General features: G+C 48.6%; 1 protein-coding gene across 4 annotated transcripts in view; it reads left to right on the top strand.

Moving 5' to 3' along the window:
- The window catches only part of Ninl (ninein like), a 71939-nt gene that overhangs the window by 45914 nt on the left and 7068 nt on the right, over positions 1–18957 (top strand). For all 4 annotated transcript variants that reach the window (XM_021193544.1, XM_029536404.1, XM_029536405.1 and 1 more), the window contains 9 exons: positions 2589–2763; positions 3670–3780; positions 3897–3977; positions 6841–6973; positions 8927–9033; positions 9551–9858; positions 12004–13044; positions 16366–16470; positions 16841–16910. In XM_021193544.1, coding sequence (XP_021049203.1) covers positions 2589–2763; positions 3670–3780; positions 3897–3977; positions 6841–6973; positions 8927–9033; positions 9551–9858; positions 12004–13044; positions 16366–16470; positions 16841–16910 — 2131 coding nt within the window. The remainder of the gene's footprint in view (positions 1–2588; positions 2764–3669; positions 3781–3896; positions 3978–6840; positions 6974–8926; positions 9034–9550; positions 9859–12003; positions 13045–16365; positions 16471–16840; positions 16911–18957) is intronic.

Below are 18957 nucleotides of genomic sequence, written 5' to 3'. Positions count from 1 at the left end.
TTCTTCCTTCACCACGGGTGCTCTGGCACTGTTCCTGGGTATCCCAAAGGCAGAGGTTAAGGAAGAAGATGGTGAGGTCTCAAGCTGTTGTCATCCTGTCTGTGTCAGTGCTGCCTCACCTAACCCCCAGCATCCATCCCATTTCAGTCAGAAAAATGGAGAGTCAGACAAGCTCATAACCTGCTCACAATTACTCATGGGTGTGTGGGGTTGAAACCCAAGTCTGCTCTGTCCGGGTCTTACACCATTCCTCTCCCTTCGTCCCAGGTGCCATGCACTAAGCGAGTGCTGTGCTGCAGAGCTCTGTCCCTATCCCTTTTGAGTTCATTTTAAGGCAGTCTTACTGAGCTCCCCAAGCTGACTGCCCACTTGGAATCTTCCTGCCTCAGTCTCCTGAGTAGCTGTGGCTATAAAGAGTAGCACAAACCACTGTGCCAGTCTTACACTATTTCAAAGATAGCTTATTTACTTAGGGAGTGTAAGAACCTTAGGTTGGAGAAGCACCAAGGGCTGCAAAGCCTGCTCACTCTGTCAGGCCAAGTGTCTTGTTAGGCCTCTCAGTCGGCTGTGGCCTTTTGGTCCACTGTGAGGAGCCCCTCCTTCTCAATGGCCTGTGCACTTGAGTTCCTATAGATCTGCTATATCGAAGGGAATCTCTGCCTCCCTTCCTGCATCCAGTGCTCCCCCACACTGCCCATCTCTGGGGTCTGGGGAAGAGCAGATGCTACAGATTCATATGTGTGAGGAGGAGTGTGGATAAGTTAATACTATGGAGATGAGGATGTGAGCCTTGGCTGCAGCTGTGTTTGAGAATGAGCATGTAAGCGCCTGTGGACTTACAGCTGTGAGTATATGGGTAAGCATGGCTGCATGCTTACCTCTCCATCAGCATCTTGATAGGACGGTGGTATCTACTTTAAGTGTTGCCAGTCATTCTGAGTTATGGCCTCATTATAGGAGGGCGTGAATAAGGCTGAAACCACACATGGGAGACCCACAAAGTGGTGGAATCAGGGAACTTGATTTGCTGGTCCAGGTCACCTCCCCTGGGCATAGACCACTTTGCTTTATCACAGAAGGGTATTTCTGTAAGAAATGACTTGGTATGTTTCTGCTCTCGTGAGCAGTTGGTGAATGTTGACTTCCCAGCTTCTAAACTCCTTCCCAGAGCTCTGGCCCAGGCTGACTCTCATTCCTGTTTGCTCCTCTCAGACCCTCCCCTGTCTTGCCTGTCTTCTCAGGACTACTCATGAGCCCTCTTTTCAGAGTGAAGCTGTTACTGAAGAGAGGGTAGAAAGGGCTTTGGGTATGGTTCAAAGTTAGAACGCTTATTTAGGAAAAAATGGCAGATGACTAAGACAGTGAGCAAGGCAGTCACTAGATGCCATTTTCTCTCTTTTGATGTCTCCTAAGGGTTCACACAGCAATAACACTTTGACTTTACTCCCAAGTGGTGTGTCCAGAGTGGTTGCGGGGCTGTTCTAGCTGCTCCTTGTATATGCCACTGCGACCTTAATGCTTCCCAGGATCTCTTCATGCTAGGTGTAGAGGAGAGTCCTACTTCTGAGGAGCATCCTCACAGGGCCACACACCAGCCACTTTCCAGCCTCGCCTTAGTGATGTTCACAGAAGACTCTCCTGTTTAAACACTGTGTCCCAACACTGAAAGAAAAATGAATTCATATCCTAGTTTGAGTTGTAGAACTGATCTGTCTAGTCAACATCTGTAGAGGACTTGGTCCTAATCCAGCCATATAGAAGATTTGGTGGTGTTCTTTTTGGGGGGTAGGGGATGATCAGAAGAGCATAAACTCTGTGTGTTTATCATATACATGAGTGAATGTGGAGATGAAATACGTATATCTGCAGGTGTGCCATAATAATCATTATTATAATAATCATGATGATAATAATGATAATGATGATAATAATAATAATGAGAAACAACTGGAGAAAACACTTGATGTTGACTTCTGGCTTCCATGTGCCCATGTGCATGCACATATTTATGTCCATGAACACACACACAAACACACACACTTCTCTCTTGACTGCAGAGATTGATTGTAATTATGCAGTCTTTTATTCACTTTCTTTTGGTTATGCATTTCTAAGATTTTTAAATGGGGTGAAAGGGCTAAATAAGATAAAATATATTGTGGAAATAATCTCTTTTTTTTTTCTGTAGCCTGACTCCTAGAAGTGGAGGCTGACTTTGATCATCTGGCATCAGAGGCCTGCCACAGGGCTTCTGTAGGCTAGGGCTGCCTGGGATGATGTGGTATAATGTGGGCAGGACAGGTGGAGAGACAGGACATGTAGGGTACCTGCATAGAGATCTCTACCCACTTGCTCACCCCAGGGCTCCAAGTACAGCTTTGAGCATTTACCATGTGTCCACCCCCCCCCAACCCCCTTATTCCACCAGCTTATGAAGGAAGAATATGCAATGTCTCTTATTTCTGGCATAGGCAGTTCATCGGTTGAGCAAATTGACAGGGTCCAGCAGAGGAAGCATTCCAAAGACAGGTATCCAGAGAGGCCAAGTGACACTTCTGAGTGGGACTGTGTATTGTGCTCTGTTGTAGGCACCTAGAGCAAGAGTACAGGGGAAGGCTGAGCCTCCTGCGGTCCGAGGTAGAGATGGAGCGAGAGCTGTTCTGGGAGCAGGCCCGCAGGCAGAGAGCTGTGCTGGAGCAGGATGTGGGCCGTCTCCAGGCTGAGGAGACCAGTCTCAGAGAGAAGCTGACATTGGCTCTGAAGGTAGGTGGGATTATCCCTGCTGTAAACTGGGAAGGCACATATTGTCAGAACAGAGTGACGTCATACTCTCACTCAAAATAGGAGGTGTTGGCTTTGCTCCATCCTCCTCTGTTCTGGGTCATATGATCTCAAAATCAGAGTGAACAGCTATTACCGCAGCCAGCATGGCTGCATCCCTGGGGTCTAGGAACACCTCTAGATGCTAAGAACTGGATTCATAGCCACAACTTTTAGGGTTTTTGGTGAATGTCCCTGCCTTGTACCTACCCTGCTTTTGGCTCCCCAAAGCCATCTTAGCTGTGTGGACAACCAAGCTCTAGCAGCTTACCTGTGTGCTTTCTTTCTGTTCTGCTCCCAGCTTCTTTCCTAATGCCTAAGGACCTCTCTGGCCTTTTCCCTCCACCCTGGTTCCTGCAGCCCCTGCCCGTTGTGGTAAGCGTATCTGGACATAACTCACATCATCCACTAATGTGATGGCACTCTCTTGTCCCTTCTCAACACAGTCCTTGTCTTCTGACACCCACCACTGCTGTGCTGGACCTCTGAACCATTCTGATACAACTTTAAACCCATCACTTTAAAAGCAGCTTAAACATGACACTTTACCAGCCCTTGCTTCCTTCACTCTTGAGTGCTCTGAACATGGGAATGGGAACAAGAAGGGAAGACAGTGGGGAAACAATCACCTTGGAGGTGTTGGGGGTTTGTCATAAGAGATGGGGTTCCAACAGCCCACCCTGCCTGCTTGGTGTAGAGGCAGCAGGTAGCCACATGCTTGCCTTTCCCAAGGCTTTTCCTGAAAAAAGCTGCTGGAAACAAGCCTCCACCATACAGAGAAGTGACACGGAGACTTGTCAGCATCTTTCTCTGTGTCCTGAATCCGGCCCATGTCCACCTATCTCCTAGGAAAACAGTCGGTTGCAGAAGGAGATCATAGAAGTGGTAGAAAAGCTTTCGGATTCAGAGAAGCTGGTCCTACGCCTTCAGAGTGACCTCCAGTTTGTGCTGAAGGACAAGGCAAGCCTTTGCTATTCAGAGCAGTTCCAGTGGTTGGTGGGGTCAGAGTCAGCACATCATGGCCTGTCTTCCCAGGAAAGCTGATATGCTGGTATGCACATGTTTCTCTCTTTCAGCTGGAGCCTCAGAGCATGGAGCTCCTGGCTCAGGAAGAGCAGTTCACAGCCATCCTGAACGATTATGAGCTTAAATGCAGGGTGCGTGTCTTTCCCTGAGTCTGCTTACCCATCTTGAGTATCCCTGAGTCCTGTTCTTACAGCCTGCCCTGCAGCAATGGCAGGAAGGGCAGGCCTGCTACACAGGACCAGCACTACGGATTTGCAGAAACTCCCTGACTCAAGACCTCAGTGGCCACGTGAGGCCTCATCTCTTTCCCATCATGTCCTTGGTCGTTAAGTGCAGGGTAGTCCACAAGAGCTTCTTTTCCAGAAACAACTTCTTATTCAGGCTCTGGTCAGCCATACATGGGCATTGCTTGGCTGTGCTGCAGATATTCCAGTGACTAGTCAAATCCAAAGACAGAAAGTGTTCCCTGACTGTACTTCCAAATGAATCTTCTTAAAGAAATTTCAGTGTAGGAAGACCAGAAAGAAAAATCAGGGGCTGGTGAGATGGCTCAGCTGGTAAGAGCACCCGACTGCTCTTCCAAAGGTGTAGAGTTCAAATCCCAACAACCACATGGTGGCTCACAACCATCCTTAACAAGATCTGACTCCCTCTTCTGGAGTGTCTGAAGACAGCTACAGTGTACTTACATATAATAAATAAATAAATCTTAAAAAAAAAAAGAAAAATCAAAGTTGAAATGACCCATTACTAATAAGAAGAACTTTGAATTATTAAATAATTTATCAAAAATCCTTATCAGTCAGCTCTTGATTAGCCTTAGTTTACCAAAAGTTAGTTGGTGTAAAGCTTACCAGAGGCATTATTTAAAAAGAGAGGCATATGTGTGGCTAAATTTAGACACGATAGGGCTGGAGAGATGGCTCAGCGGTTAAGAGCACTGACTGCTTTTCTGCAGGTCTTGAGTTCAAATCCCAGCAACCACATGGTGGCTCATAACTATCTGTAATGAGATCTGACACCCTCTTCTGGGTGTCTGAAGATAGCTACAGTGTACTTACATATAATAAATAAATAAATCTTTTAAAAAATTTAGACACTATAAAACCTCCTGCCCTTGAAGGTAGATAGATGTACAGTAGTGTGCTATCTCAGCAAATGCAGTAGCTGATGCAGGAGGATTGCTTGCACCCAGGAGCTAAAGGTCAACCTTAAGCCAAGCAAATGCCTATAATCCTTGAACTTGGGAGATGGAGGCCTGAGGATTAGGAGTTCAGTGTCGTATATCTTTGACTATATAAGCCTGTTGGAAGCCAACCTTGGCCACCTGAGACTTTGTCTCCAAAACTAATCCTCCCATTTAAAACCTACAACAAAACAAACACAAGGGAGTCTGAAAAATGTTGTAAGGCTTGTCTCAAAAGCAAACAAGCAACAGCCAAATCATGAGAGCCCACAGCCCACTTGCACATTCATATCACAGGCATCAAGGAGACAAAAACTGCTGCTGTCCAGTGTCAGAATGTGAAATATGCCATAACTGCTAACTTAATAGAAAATGTCATAGTCTTGGATAACACTGGTGATTATAGAATCACCTACAGAGGCAACGTTAACAAGTGACCAAGGATGAGTAATATGGGTGCTCAGGTAATAGGCACTTAAAATTTTACATGAGCTTGTAGCTCGTTTGTAGACCTCCCCCCCATACACAGCATGCATAAGTCCTGGGTCTGGTCTTCAAAGGCAAAATAAAATAAACCCACTCCACAATAAATCCCATTGACAGAAAAATCTCAGGATATCAGCATTACTATTCAGTCATTTAATTTCTCTGCTTTTACTGTAGTAATAAACTTGTAACAAACACAATAATTTATAGCTATCTTGAAGACGTGATTACTAAAAGATAGTGATAAAGCAGACAGCGGTCTTAGCTGCATCTGATTCCTCACAGCTATGCCGACTGTAAGGCTTTGCTTTGTGTCAGCTCATGCTGAGAATCTGTAGCTGTTTCTGGGGAGACCAATGCAGGCATTGTTATGATACCAAGAGTTTTAATTTTACATGATATGAAAATTGATCCGACATTATGGAAGGCTGTACAGAATCAGACAGAAAACATACTCTGAAATGGAACTGCTACAGTTTGTGTGTGTCCTTGGCTTCGAGTGCCCTACAAGTTGAGTAGACGCATGTCCTTGAAAGACAGGTGACCTTGCTTTTAGGGAGCAATCTCAGAGCTGTGACTGTGAGCCAGGGCTGATTGTTCTCATACTTCTCAAGATTTTGCAGGACTCCAAACCTCCCAGAAAAGTGTGCTAGAAGTTTCTTTTCCAGTCCTTTTGATAAGCAAGTGGCTGAGCCTACTTATCCAGACACATCTCATTAAAGTGCAACGGTGATGCTTGTCACAAATGCAGACTCCTCATCCTCACCAGAGGGTGTCTCTCCCAGGCCAGTTCCCTATTGCTCTGCAGACTGAACCCCATCAGGCTTCTGCTTCCCACATAATTCCTCTTCTCTCTGCCAAGTGTATCACTGCTCTGTAGCATTTCATCTAAAACTAAAGGCCTAACAGCTATAGTTATAGAACCCCATGCCAATTCCACAGCAGCTGAGAGGAGAGAGCAGACACACAGCCCTAGACATGTCCCAAGATGTTGATCCCTATGCATGTGGCATGCCCACTACTTGTGGTAAGCAGCACCTGTTGAGAATTGTCCTGGTAGCTTCAGCTTTCCTTTTTTCCTTGAGCCCCTCTCATATATCCAATGATGTAAGCACGAGTGTCAAGAAATGGTTTTCCTAGTTCTGCCAGGACCTTTGGGTAGTTAGAGTCTTGGGTGCAGATTTAATGTTACATGCTGGAAGTCCAGAATCCACACCTGCCTGTAGTGGACGCTTACTACAGATGGGGCTGATCTTGGGTTTGGCCTCCCAAGGCTGAGTGGCTGCAACTGCTGGAGGAGGTATTTGGCTCTGCCTACACAGGATCTACAGGACCGCAATGATGAGTTGCAAGCAGAGCTGGAAGGCCTGAGGGTGCGGCTGCCCAGGAGTCAACAGAGTCCCTCTGGGACCCCAGGCACCCATAGAAGGAGGATCCCTGGACGTGGCCCAGCAGGTAGGAGCCCAGTCTAGAGGGTAAGGTGAGAGTGGGGCTCCAGGATATGACCACAAGGCTGGACATGTGACACCCCAGAGGAAAAGATGAGGAGAGGAGGGTGGAAAAATTTATGTTTGTAGAAATCACAAAGGTTATAATTTCCTGACCCCAGAGGAGACAAATTTGCCATAGGGGCATGTTTTCCAGGTTGGATTCTATGAGGTTACAGGCAACTTTGTGTCAGGGCTGGACATGAAAGGTCACTGGCATGAAAGGTCATAGCAAGGTGAGCATGGGATAGTCTCAATTGAGGGAATCCTGTCTGCTGGTTCAGCAGTCTCTCCTGCTCTTGGACAATAGGGTCAAGGCAAGGGCCCATGTTTAAGTGTTCTTGGTCTTTTTTAGAGACCAAGGTTGAGGGAGGATGTTGTGGAGGTGCCACAGTTCTTGTGGAGGACAGGGGGCACTTAGCTATTCTCTGCCTTCCCACTAGTTGTATGAGGCAGTCACCGATGCAGTCACTCCAGCTCTGCTCTCTTCAGCAGTAGCATATGACACTCATGGCCCCCATCTCTCTGTTGCCCATGGAATCCAGCAGCCCTGACTACCCCTCCCTAGTTAAACTGTAGCAACCTAGGCCCCTCAGTGTTGTTCTCTAGCCTCTGAGAGCTCTTGAGTCTCCATACCCTACAGCTGTTTATGTTGGGAAGAAGAAAGAAACACCCCCAAAGAGATGCTCTTGGGCTCTCCAAAAGGAACTTAGTAGAAACATTACCTTTGTGGGACCTGAATGACTGCCAGAATGCCCAGGCAGTCTTGGGAAGAGATAGAGAGTGGCCTTAACGTATCCCCATTGGGGATAAGGGAGGAGGAAAAGGTGTGGGGTGCAGTCCCCTGAGTGTGCAGTGGAGCTCAGCCTAGCCAGAGGGTAGAGCATGGTGGTTGCTCCTCCGGTGTCTCAGGAGCCTGAATTACACAGAGCAGGTGGCCCTGGTCAGGAATGCTGGGAGAGACCATTGTGGAGCTGTTCACCTTTTCCTCTGCACCCATCAGAGCCTTCATACTACCAGGATTTCCAGGGCTGGCCTTAGGTGACTAGACTGTGTATGTCAGTGTGTGTGGTAAAAAAGGTTCACACAGAATCACCAAGAAAACACAAGAGAAAGAGTGAATAAGTGAGCCGGTGCATACATTTGAACATGTGTGGAGACTTGGACATGAAGCTCTACACAGAAAGAAGGTCAAGGGACTGTCATTATTCTGTCTTGTCTTCCCATTTCCTTCATGTTCCTGGCTTCATTTGGAGCCAGATTTTAAATGCAGTGAATATACCATCTGGTGAGAATCTTTCAGAGAGTTAAGGGGCCTGATGAATCTAGTGGGAACCTCCTGGTTCTCTCTTAGTAAACAGTGATATAGTAAAACTTGAACCTTGCTAGAGAGTGGTTTAGAGTTTAAGAGCATTTATTGCTCTTGCAGAGGACCTGGGTTCAGTCCTAGCAAACACATGGTAGCTCACAAACACCTGTAACTCCAGTTCCAAAACATCTGACATTGATTTCTGACCTCCATGAGCATTGTACATACATGGTGCACAGACATACATGCAAAATACACATACTTATAAGATACAGGTAAATCAATTTTTTTAAAAAGATTTGAACCTCTGAATTCTTAGTAGTGTCAACTTTCAAAACATAGTTTGACCCTTCCTGCTGTCCATGGAGTCCTCAACCATAGTGCCTGTGGAGGGTGGAGTGGCCTTACTACCAGCCCCTCGTTCTTTACATAGTGCAGATGGAGGGCAGAATGATCGTTTTGCCAGACCTGCACTCACACATGTTATGGGTGGAAAGCTGCTTTGCCACTTGGTGGTGAGAGGCTAGAACCCCCCCTAGAGGACAGATGAAAGGGTCAAGAAGGCGCTGGAGGCATCTTAGGCACACTGTCACAGTGTCCTCTTCTTTACAGACAATCTGTTTGTGGGTGAGTCTACGCCAGTGAGTTTGGAGACAGAGATAATGATGGAACAGATGAAAGAACATTACCAAGAGCGCAGGATGCAGCTGGAGACCAAGGTCAGGGAATTGGGACCTCAGACTGCAAAGCCATGTGTTCAGCTTCTCAGACTGCTAAGCAGGGCAGGCATTCTGTTCTACTATTGTGTCCTTATATTCCCTGGTATATTTTACACTGGAAGCCTTTGACATAGCCTTGCCTGTATATCCGGATGATTTCCCTTCCCCTAGGGCTTCCCGGATGTGGAGTGCTGTCCCCACTAGTCTTGTGATTGCTATTTAGTTGTCACACCCTCTGGACTCATGGCACTTACCAGGTGCTTGGCCAGTCTTGGTCCCAAGCCTCTTGAGTGCACCTGATGAACCCACCTCAGGGTTACTGTGAAGGAGTGGTGCAGGCACACTGCACCTTGGGTATAGTAACACCTTGGTGACATCACTGTCCTATCATCCCCTTTCCTAGATTCTGGGGCCTGGTCAGGTCTAAGCCATCAGCTCTTTAAGCATCTTGCCTGATATCCTCCTGTTTATGCTGCTTGCCAAACTGTTACTAAGACTTTTTAATTCCTTTGCTTAGGTCAATTACTATGAGAAGGAAATTGACGTCATGAAGAGAAACTTTGAGAAGGATAAAAAGGAGATGGAGCAGGCTTTCCAGCTGGAGGTCAGCGTGCTGGAGGGCCAGAAGGCAGATCTGGAGGCCTTGTATGCCAAGTCACAGGAGGTCATCCTGGGCCTGAAGGAGCAGCTGCAGGATGCAGCACGGAGCCCTGAGCCTGCACCAGCTGGGCTGGCCCACTGCTGTGCACAGGCCCTGTGCACTCTGGCGCAGCGACTAGAAGTGGAGATGCACCTGCGACACCAGGACCAGCTACTGCAGATAAGGTTTGGGATGGGTTTTGTTTAGGGCTGCTCATAGAGATCCAGAACTTGACCAGAGGCTTATGTAAACTGGTCAGGATCAAGTGCTTGGGAACAGGCAAGTTTCCTTCTGAGAGTCCAGACAACACATTGCTATATAAGGATTTCACTTTCAGTCCACACTGGGCCATGGAATAGTTTGCTGTGTGCTGTTCGAACTCCGTTCTTTTCTTCTTCACTGCCTGGTTGCAAGATAGTGTATTCCCCGTCACTAAGTATTAAGGATGTTAGAGACTAGGTATATTAGTCAGGACTCTCTAAAGGAACAGAAGTGATAGCAGGAAATAAATACACACATATACAGACATTTAAAAAGGATTTATTAGAATGGCTTCATAGGCTAATCCAACAATGACTTTCTCTCAATGAAAGGCCAAGATTCTGGTAGTTCATTCCGTGAGGCTGGATGTCTCGGCCGGTCTCTGGTGGAATCCCGAAGAAGTAGGTTCTAATACCAGTTAAGGAATGCCTCAGCAACTGGGTAGAGGACTTTGCCAATGAATGTGAGGTCAAGCGGCTAAGAGCAGAAGCTTCTTTCTTCTAGGTCCCTTTATGTAGGGCCACCAAAAGGCGTGGCCCAGATTTAGTGTAGGCCTTTTCACCTGAAAGGATCTAGTCAAGAAAATCCCTCATAGATGTACCCCATTGCTTGAGTTTTAGTTGATTCCAAATGTAGCAAGGTTGACAACTAATATTAGCCATCACAGCATTAGACGAAGAAAATCCAGAGGACCCTCTAAATGGACAGTTAATCTGGGTTAGTGAGGAAAGTCTTAGAAAGTTAAAATATTGTTCCAAAGAGGGAAAGGGGTACTTGGAAAACCTGAATGTGGTGGGTTTCATTGTGTCTGTTACTTGAGAAATGTCACCTGCCTTTTGGGGACACAGGCAATGCATGTTGTCACCCTCAGGGAAAAAAAGAAGGAAAGGAAGGAAGGATGGAAGAGTGCGGGCAGGCAGGCAGGCAGGCTCTCCCTAACTCCTGGCCTGGCCACCCTCATGCCAGGAGCCTGGGCCTCCCTCCCACTGGCTAGACTGAGCAGAAGGTTCAGTTGGGTGGTATCCAGGGGCTGAATGGGTCCAGATGTTGACAGTCAAGGGACACAGCCATGACATGTGTCTGAGCAGCACCAAGTGGCTGTTATGGGGGTCACTTCCTATTGAAGTGCAATGTCTTTGGTGGAAGGGAATTGAGAGTAGCCAGAAAACATGGGATATGAAAGGGGGAAGAGTCAGAGCTTGTTCTCCCTCCCCTCAGGGTGTGATAACAGCGGAGACACTCGGGCTCCTGGAGACGTGAGGGAACTGACTGTTGTAGTCTTGAAGGGCAGAAAAGCAGCCATCTTCTAGTTACATTCACTCTTCCAACTTTAAGCTATTTCTTCTTCAACATGAGATTATGTGAAGGGGCTGGAACAAAGCTCCAGCGTGGGAGCCCTCTTGCTTATAGCATCCAGGATATGCCAGGCTCCTCCTTCCTAGGGATCTGCTTAGCTGGGCACCTGGTAGCTTCTCCATAGAGTTGGAGTCACACCTAGTCCATGTGCTTACCCCCTGCGGTGACCAGAGTGCACCCCATACCTCACCAGGCTGTGGATGTCTGTGTAGCCCCCCTCCCTCACTCCCACATTTTCTCGAGTCTCCCCAGGTTGATTAGGCCCCAGCCAAAGTCCTTATAGGATTTTCAAGGGAATGTTTTGAGTACGGGTCAATTTTACCTGTCTATCGCCTGGAACCAGCACTGCCCAGAGCAGTCAGTGCAAGACCTCCAGCCATGCTTGTGAACACTAGCAGTGTGGCCAAGAACAAGCATTTTGGTTGTGCCTAATAGTAACCTTCATAACTTTAAGCTGTCAGACTCAGGGACTGATTCTGTGCTGCCTTGTGTGTGTAGTCCTTGTGTGTGTAGTCCTTGTGTGTGTAGTCCTTGTGTGTGTAGTCCTGAGGACTCCGGGGAAGGATCCGAGCATCCTGACACAACAGGCTGCAGAAAGTCTCTGGGTCAGTTACACTGAGAGCAGAAGTAATCCAGGTGGCTTCTTCTTCCATGAGTAGAAGAGCCTGGGATTCAGCTAGCAGAACCCAAAGTGTACAACTGTGTTTCTGCAGGAGAGAAGCTGAAGAAGAACTGAACCAGAAGCTGTCGTGGCTAGAAGCTCAGCATGCTGCCTGCTGTGAGAGCCTGTCTCTGCAGCATCAGTGTGAGAAGGACCAGCTGCTGCAGACACACCTGCAGCGAGTAAAGGACCTGGCTGCTCAGCTTGACCTGGAGAAGGGGCGGCGGGAGGAGAGGGAGCAGGAGGTCCTGGCACACTGTCGGAGGCAGCAGTTGAAGCTGCAGGCTGTGATGAGTGAAGAGCAGGCACGGATCTGCAGATCATTCACCCTGGAGAAGGAGAAGCTAGAACAAACCTACAGGGAGCAGGTAGAGGTCCTTGTCCAGGAGGCAGATGTGCTGCGTGCACTCCTAAAGAATGGGACCACTGTGGTGAGTGACCAGCAGGAAAGGACACCCAGCTCCATGTCCCTGGGTCCAGACAGCAGGCAGCAGCCAACAGCCCGACAAGCTGTCAGCCCTGATGGAAGGACAGGGGCACCAGCAGAGTGGCCTGGCCCAGGGAAAGCTGAGGGCAGGGATTTTCCTGGCCAGCTCTGTAGTATAGATGCCATACCAAGCCCAACCCCTACCCTGCTGTCCAGAAGATCCTCAGAGAACCTGGGTGTCAGAGACAACCATCAAGGTCCACTCAGTGCTGAGGAGGGAGCTATCCCAAAGGAGCTAGAACCTTCTGCTAGGACCCTAACGGGCCAAGACCAGAAGCTGCCCTTGCCTGTTCATCCACAGATGCTGGAGCTACGGTTAGGCACAGCTGTTCTGGACAGGAAGCCAGCCTCTGTTGGGGTTCAGGGACAGGCTTCAGAGGGGACTATTGGGGATGGTGACGGTGTCCAAGAGGCTTGGCTCCAGTTCAGGGGAGAAGCTGCAAGGATGAGACCCTCGTTGCCCTGCTCTGAGCTCCCAAACCCACAAGAGGCCACAGTGACGCCAGCAGTGTCAGAGAGTGAGATGAAGGATGTGAAGACCAAACTTCTGCAGCTGGAAGAAGTCGTCCGGGCTCTTGAAAAGGCAGATTCCAGAGAGAGTTACAGGTTTGTCACTCCTAATCTTAAAACTGTAGGAAATAGGAAACCTCAGGCTTGTCACTAGTGACCTCTTCACAGTTTCCCCAATGTAATTCCCATTACTCTCGCAGGAATCACAAGCCCACTCCTGCCTGCCCTCCTGCCCCCCGATCTCTGGGTGTTAGCAAGTGGTGCGAGCAGAAAGGGCAACTCAGCTGGCTCCGGTGCCCCTAGCTCTCATTTCATGAAGACTGTTTTGTAGAGGCCTCACATGAGTTGTGGGTCGTCTCTAAACCCTCTTCCCTCTGAGTTTAAAAGAAGGGTTGGGGCTGCATCATGCCCATGTGCCAGACTCTGTGATGAAAGTGAATCAACGGGTTGTTATGCTGGTTAGTGGGCAGCCACCAATGAAACCTGTGGAATGGACCTCTGAGCTGCAGTGCCCTGGGCTGGCCTGAGCACTGTCAGGGGTTCCCTGGGCTGGCCTGCGCACTGTCAGGGGTTCCCTGGGCTGGCCTGCGCACTGTCAGGGGTTCCCTGGGCTGGCCTGCGCACTGTCAGGGGTTCCCTGGGCTGGTCTGCGCACTGTCAGGGGTTCCCTGGGCTGGTCTGCGCACTGTCAGGGGTTCCCTGGGCTGGNCTGCGCACTGTCAGGGGTTCCCTGGGCTGGTCTGCGCACTGTCAGGGGTTCCCTGGGCTGGTCTGCGCACTGTCAGGGGTTCCCTGGGCTGGCCTGGGCACTGTCAGGGGTTCCCTGGGCTGGCCTGAGCACTGTCAGGGGTTCCCTGGGCTGGCCTGCGCACTGTCAGGGGTTCCCTGGGCTGGCCTCAGCACTGTCAGGGGTTCCCTGGGCTGGCCTCAGCACTGTCAGGGGTTCCCTGGGCTGGCCTGCGCACTGTCAGGGGTTTGGGAGATTCATTGCGATTGGGCTGGAGATATTGCTGGGACTGTGTTTTGGAATACCCTTCTTGGAAGGAGACTACTTTGGTCTGTTGGCCAGATGGCCAGGTGAGATGGGTAGGTACCTATTCTGTCACAGATGCTAAGATCCTTTGAGGGCTTGCCCAAGTTACAGGCCATGAGTTCCAGAGCCTTCTCCTGGCCCCTCTAGCTGTGGAGCAGAGGTTTGCAGGCATGTGATTGATGGTGGACCATATACGCTGAGCTTTACTCCTGCCAGCCCCCATTCCGCACACTGATGAGGTGTCTGCTCCTGTAGAGACAGACTGCCAAGAGGCCTGGGCTGGTGATACACCGTAGGCACACAGTGTGTCCCAGGATTGTGGGTGGTCACATATGAATAATAAGACCATTTCCACTAAAAATTCAACTGCTGCTCGCTGGGGGATAGTATGCAATTGCTTACATGCTGGGGGACAATGTGGGGTTTGGGTATGGCACAAACTAGTATGAGGCCCCGTGTTCTATCCCCCTGGCTCTAAAAAGAAAAAATACAGTGGAATTTCAGACATGCCAGTATCACTTTATAAACAGCTTAAGAACACAGACATGGGGCTGGAGAGATGGCTCAGTGGTTAAGAGTACTGACTGCTCTTCCAGAGGTCCCGAGTTCAATTCCCAACAACCACATGGTGGCTCACAACCATCTGTAATGGGATCTGACACCCTCTTCTGGTGTGTCGGAAGAGAGCAATGATGTACTCATACACAAAATAAATAAATCTTTAAAAAAAAAAAAAAAGAACACAGACATGGCTCTTACTCCTGCTTCTCTCGCTTGCCTCTTGCCCCCTTGTTCTCCACTCTCCCCATTCCCTTCCCCTCTCTCCACATGGTCATGGCTGGCCTCTACTCATCTACTCTCTCCTTCTCTCTGCCTTTCTCTGCCTCTGTTACTCTCTTAACTCCCCCCCCATGCCCTAAATAAACTCTACCCTATAGTTTAAAAATTAATTAATTAATTAATTAATTAAAAAAGAGCGCAGACATGGTTCCCTTTCAGCAGGAACTGCCATCTTCATGTAAGTCACTAAAGTGAAAACCCGGTTTGTGTGTATGGGGTGGGTGGGTGGCAATGTGTGTTCTCTAGGCCTTCAGAAAGCACAGAGTTGTTCCTTTGGCCACATTTATAGGAATCTTTGAGCAGGGTAATATGGTAGACATCAAAGGTGTTCAGAAAGGCCGGGCAGTGGTGGCGCACGCCTTTAATCCCAGCACTCAGGAAGAAGAGGCAGGCGGATTTCTGAGTTCCAGGCCAGCCTGGTCTACAGAGTGAGTTCCAGGACAGCCAGGGCTATACAGAGAAACCCTGTCTCGAAAAACAAAAACAAACAAAAAAAGTGTTCAAAAATGAATACCCCATAGATGCTAGCATGACTGAGCAAGAGGAGTCTGCATTGTTACCCAGCATGCTGCTGGCACGCTGGAATCCCAGCACTCCGGAGGCAGGGGCAGGCGGATTTCTGAGTTTGAGGACAGTCTGGTCTACAGAGTGAGTTCCAGGACAGCCAGGGCTATACAGAGAAACCCTGTCTCGAAAAACCAAAATAAATAAATAAATAAATAATGAATACATAAATAAAGCAAACAAAACAAAACAAATCACAAACACAACTGACAGGCTAGAAGCCTAGCATCCTCCAGGCCTACCTACATGGTACCCAAAGGGCTCTGCATTGCCTGCAGTTGTCTATAGGTGTGTCTCTTAGGCATGTGTCTCTGTGGTATAGAGTATGCTCCTCAGTACCCTGACTTCTGAATATCCAGTGTCCGAAGTTCCAGGAGACGTGATTACGAGTCAGTTTGCTGTCTCTGAGGCCATTCCCAGTGGCCTTCTTACATGTCTGTTGACCTCAAGGACTCTTCAGAGCCTTAGTACAGGATGCTTTGCTGTGTTCCCTTTGCAGAGAAGTGGAACACCATTCACCTGAGACTGCCTGGGCCTCTTTCTATGTCCCAGCTGTGTGGTACTCACACTATAGCTTCTCTGCCCTGGGCTAGCCTAGTTTTCTGAGGAATATTGCTCACAGATTCAGTTCAGCTTCCAGTTTTTTTGTTTGTTTGTTTGATTTGGGGCCCTTGGAGTCTGGCTTCTGTGAAGATGGTACACACTGCGTGTGACTTGGCTCTTCACAGGCACTAGGTGTCTACAGAGTCCAGGTGCTGAGTGTATGTAGGGGTTGTGGGTGTGGTTTGAAGGATCTGTTCTTTGGGGAGTACAAATCAGAGCTTGCTCCCCCTGGAGACTGGGAATACCTTGGGCTTGCCTCCTCCAGGGCGGGGATGCAGCCTGCAGTTTTCAGCATTCCTGGCTATGAGCTGGCTGGGAGGCTGTGTTCAGCTTGACCCCTTTCAGGCCTCAATTGACTTCTTCAACTTTGACCATAGGGCTGAGTTACAGAGGCTTTCTGAAGAAAACCTTGTGTTAAAAAGTGACCTGGGGAAGATTCAACTGGAACTGGAGACTTCAGAGAGCAGAAATGAAGTGCAGAGGTAAGGTGGGCCTCACAGTTCCCCAGACATGTGTAGTAATAGGAGGGGCAGCTTGACAGTGGGGCGACTGTCAGTGGACAGGCTTGAGGGTTCCAGCCACCCTCTGTGGGTTAGCAGCCCCTCCATTTCTGCCCCCTCAGAGCTATAAGTTGCCACATGACTCAGAGCATGGCATTGGACACTCGTGCAGAAAAGTGCTCCATGCAGCGCTTGAGGGCTGGGGCTGCCGGGGTTGAGAAGGGAGCATAGCCCGGTGATGGCTCTGTACTCTCACCAACCTTTACCCCTGTCGTCTGCAGGTGAGTGAGTCAGAGCTGGGGACATGTAGCCCAGGCTATGCAGTGATGTTTCTAATCTGCTCCTTCAACAGGCAGGAAATGGAGGTCCTAAAGAGAGACAAGGAGCAGGCCCTCTTGGACCTGGAAGAGCTCAGCACACAGGTGGGGCCTAACTGACATGAGTTACCACCCTCCTTGCTTTAGTGTTTTGAAGTAATTTCTCTCTATGAAAGGAGACAAGAGGATCTTTTTTCTGTTAAGATCCAGTTGCAGCCAACCCCAGCTCTCCTCATCGGGGCCCTGGTGAGGATCTGTAGGCCCCTCCCTTCCAAAACTGTCATTTCAGAGTATAATGTAAGTAGAACTATATAAGATGGGGCCTTGTTACATATCACCATTCCCTGAGGAGTTTGGGGGAGTCTGTGTAGCAACAGTTTCTCATTATTGTTGAATGTCCTGTGTGCTTTTCTAAGTTGTATTATGACCCTCTGCTCTTTTTTGTTTTGTTTTGTTTTTAAGATTTATTTATTATTATACATAAGTACACTGTAGCTGACTTCTGACTCACCAGAAGAGGTGTCAGATCTCATTACCGGTGGTTGTGAGCCACCATGTGGCTGCTGGGATTTGAGCTCATGCCCTTCGGAAGAGCAGTCAGTGCTCTTACCCGCTAAGCCATCTCTCCAGCCTTCCCCCCCCCCCCCAGTTTTTTTCCCCTCTGCTCTTAAATATGTCAGCAGATCTCTCTCCAACACTCGTAGCTTTCACTGTAATGCTAAAGAGACTTAACTGTGCTAGTTCATATCAGTCATACCATAATCACATTGCTTCAGTGATGTTACTGTCAGGGTTTTTTGTATGTTTGGTTGGTTTTGGCGTCAGCTAGCCACTTTGCCTTGTTTGTAGAGTGAAGGGGTTAGAGAATGAGCCTGGCACATCTCTGGTGACATCCCTTGATCAGCACCATCAGAGCTGTAGCTGAGAAGACTGGATAGCTGGGGTGATCAGTGGAATTCCTAATGTGTCTGTGGGCATGGTGCTTCGCTCTGGATCCCATTGTGGGTCTCACGGTGCTTTCTCTGTTCTTGGAAATGTCCTAGGCAGCACCCTACTGAAGGGCAGCACCCACGAGGCTCAGGTGTACCTGTACTCCCTGTGGGTCCCATTGAGACTCATGAAAGCACAGGGTGCCCCCTTCACTAGGCACATGTCCAATCACATGGCAGACAAGAACCCAGGGACACTGCCGGGGACAGATAGGGAAGTGTGGTCTTCTGCAGTGACTCATTAGCTCTGTTGACCCAGAATACTTGCTTTTCCCATGACACTGGCTTTTGGAAGAAACTGTCTCACAGGTTGTCCCTGTTCTACATCTATTAGCTGCTTCCTCAGGGTGCTATGCTGTTTGGTCTTATGTTACTTTGGTCTGTGTGATTTGCAGGTCAGAAGAAATTTGAACAAAAGGGTTGGTTAGACCCAGTAGAATCATCTTTGACATGAATATACTGTTATTTTCATATGGACCCAGGAGGCAAATTCTACAAAGAAAGCTAAAGATTTAATTTAGAAATTAAGGTGGTAGTTGCCTTATTCCCAGATGCTGTTGGCATCTGTAGGGCCCTAAGACCCTGTCTGGGCACCTTCCCAGGAGCATACAACCTGAGTCACTGGGAAGCATCAGACAAATGAGTAACTAGTAAAGGGCTGGGGTTCTACTTGTCATAAATCCAGCAGCAAGGAGCCTTGGGAACACCCTACATTCAAGGATGATTCAGCACGACAGGAGGCGCCAGGTTATTATTTGCTGGGGGAGAAGGCTGAGAACTGTCAACGGGCAGGTGTCAAAACTGGGATTCGTGAGCCACTGGTGCTGCTGTCCTGAAGCAGAACCTACAGTGGTGGCAACGATGTGAGGGGAGTGTTCCTGTCCTCGGGAAACACCATGGGACTAGGCAAGGACGTGTGCATCTGTGTGCATGTGAATATGTGTGCAGTCATACACGGGTGCTTGTTGGCAAGAGTGGCATACCAGACAGTGAAGATGCTGTCATGGGTGCCTGGTTGAAAGGGTGAGCTTATTCTTTAGACTGCTCTGAGTTCAACGTTATTTACAGAGACTTGAAATACTAAACATGGATTAAAGAAATCTGACTGGCCTAATCAGCCATCATTGGGTAGAGAGGCCCCTTGGTCTTGCAAACTTTATATG

This window comes from Mus pahari, chromosome 3, assembly GCF_900095145.1.
Source record: "Mus pahari chromosome 3, PAHARI_EIJ_v1.1, whole genome shotgun sequence".
In the NCBI taxonomy this organism is placed as follows: domain Eukaryota; kingdom Metazoa; phylum Chordata; class Mammalia; order Rodentia; family Muridae; genus Mus; species Mus pahari.
The sequence above is the reverse complement of the archived record's forward strand: the minus strand, read 5'-3'. Positions and strand labels throughout refer to the sequence as shown.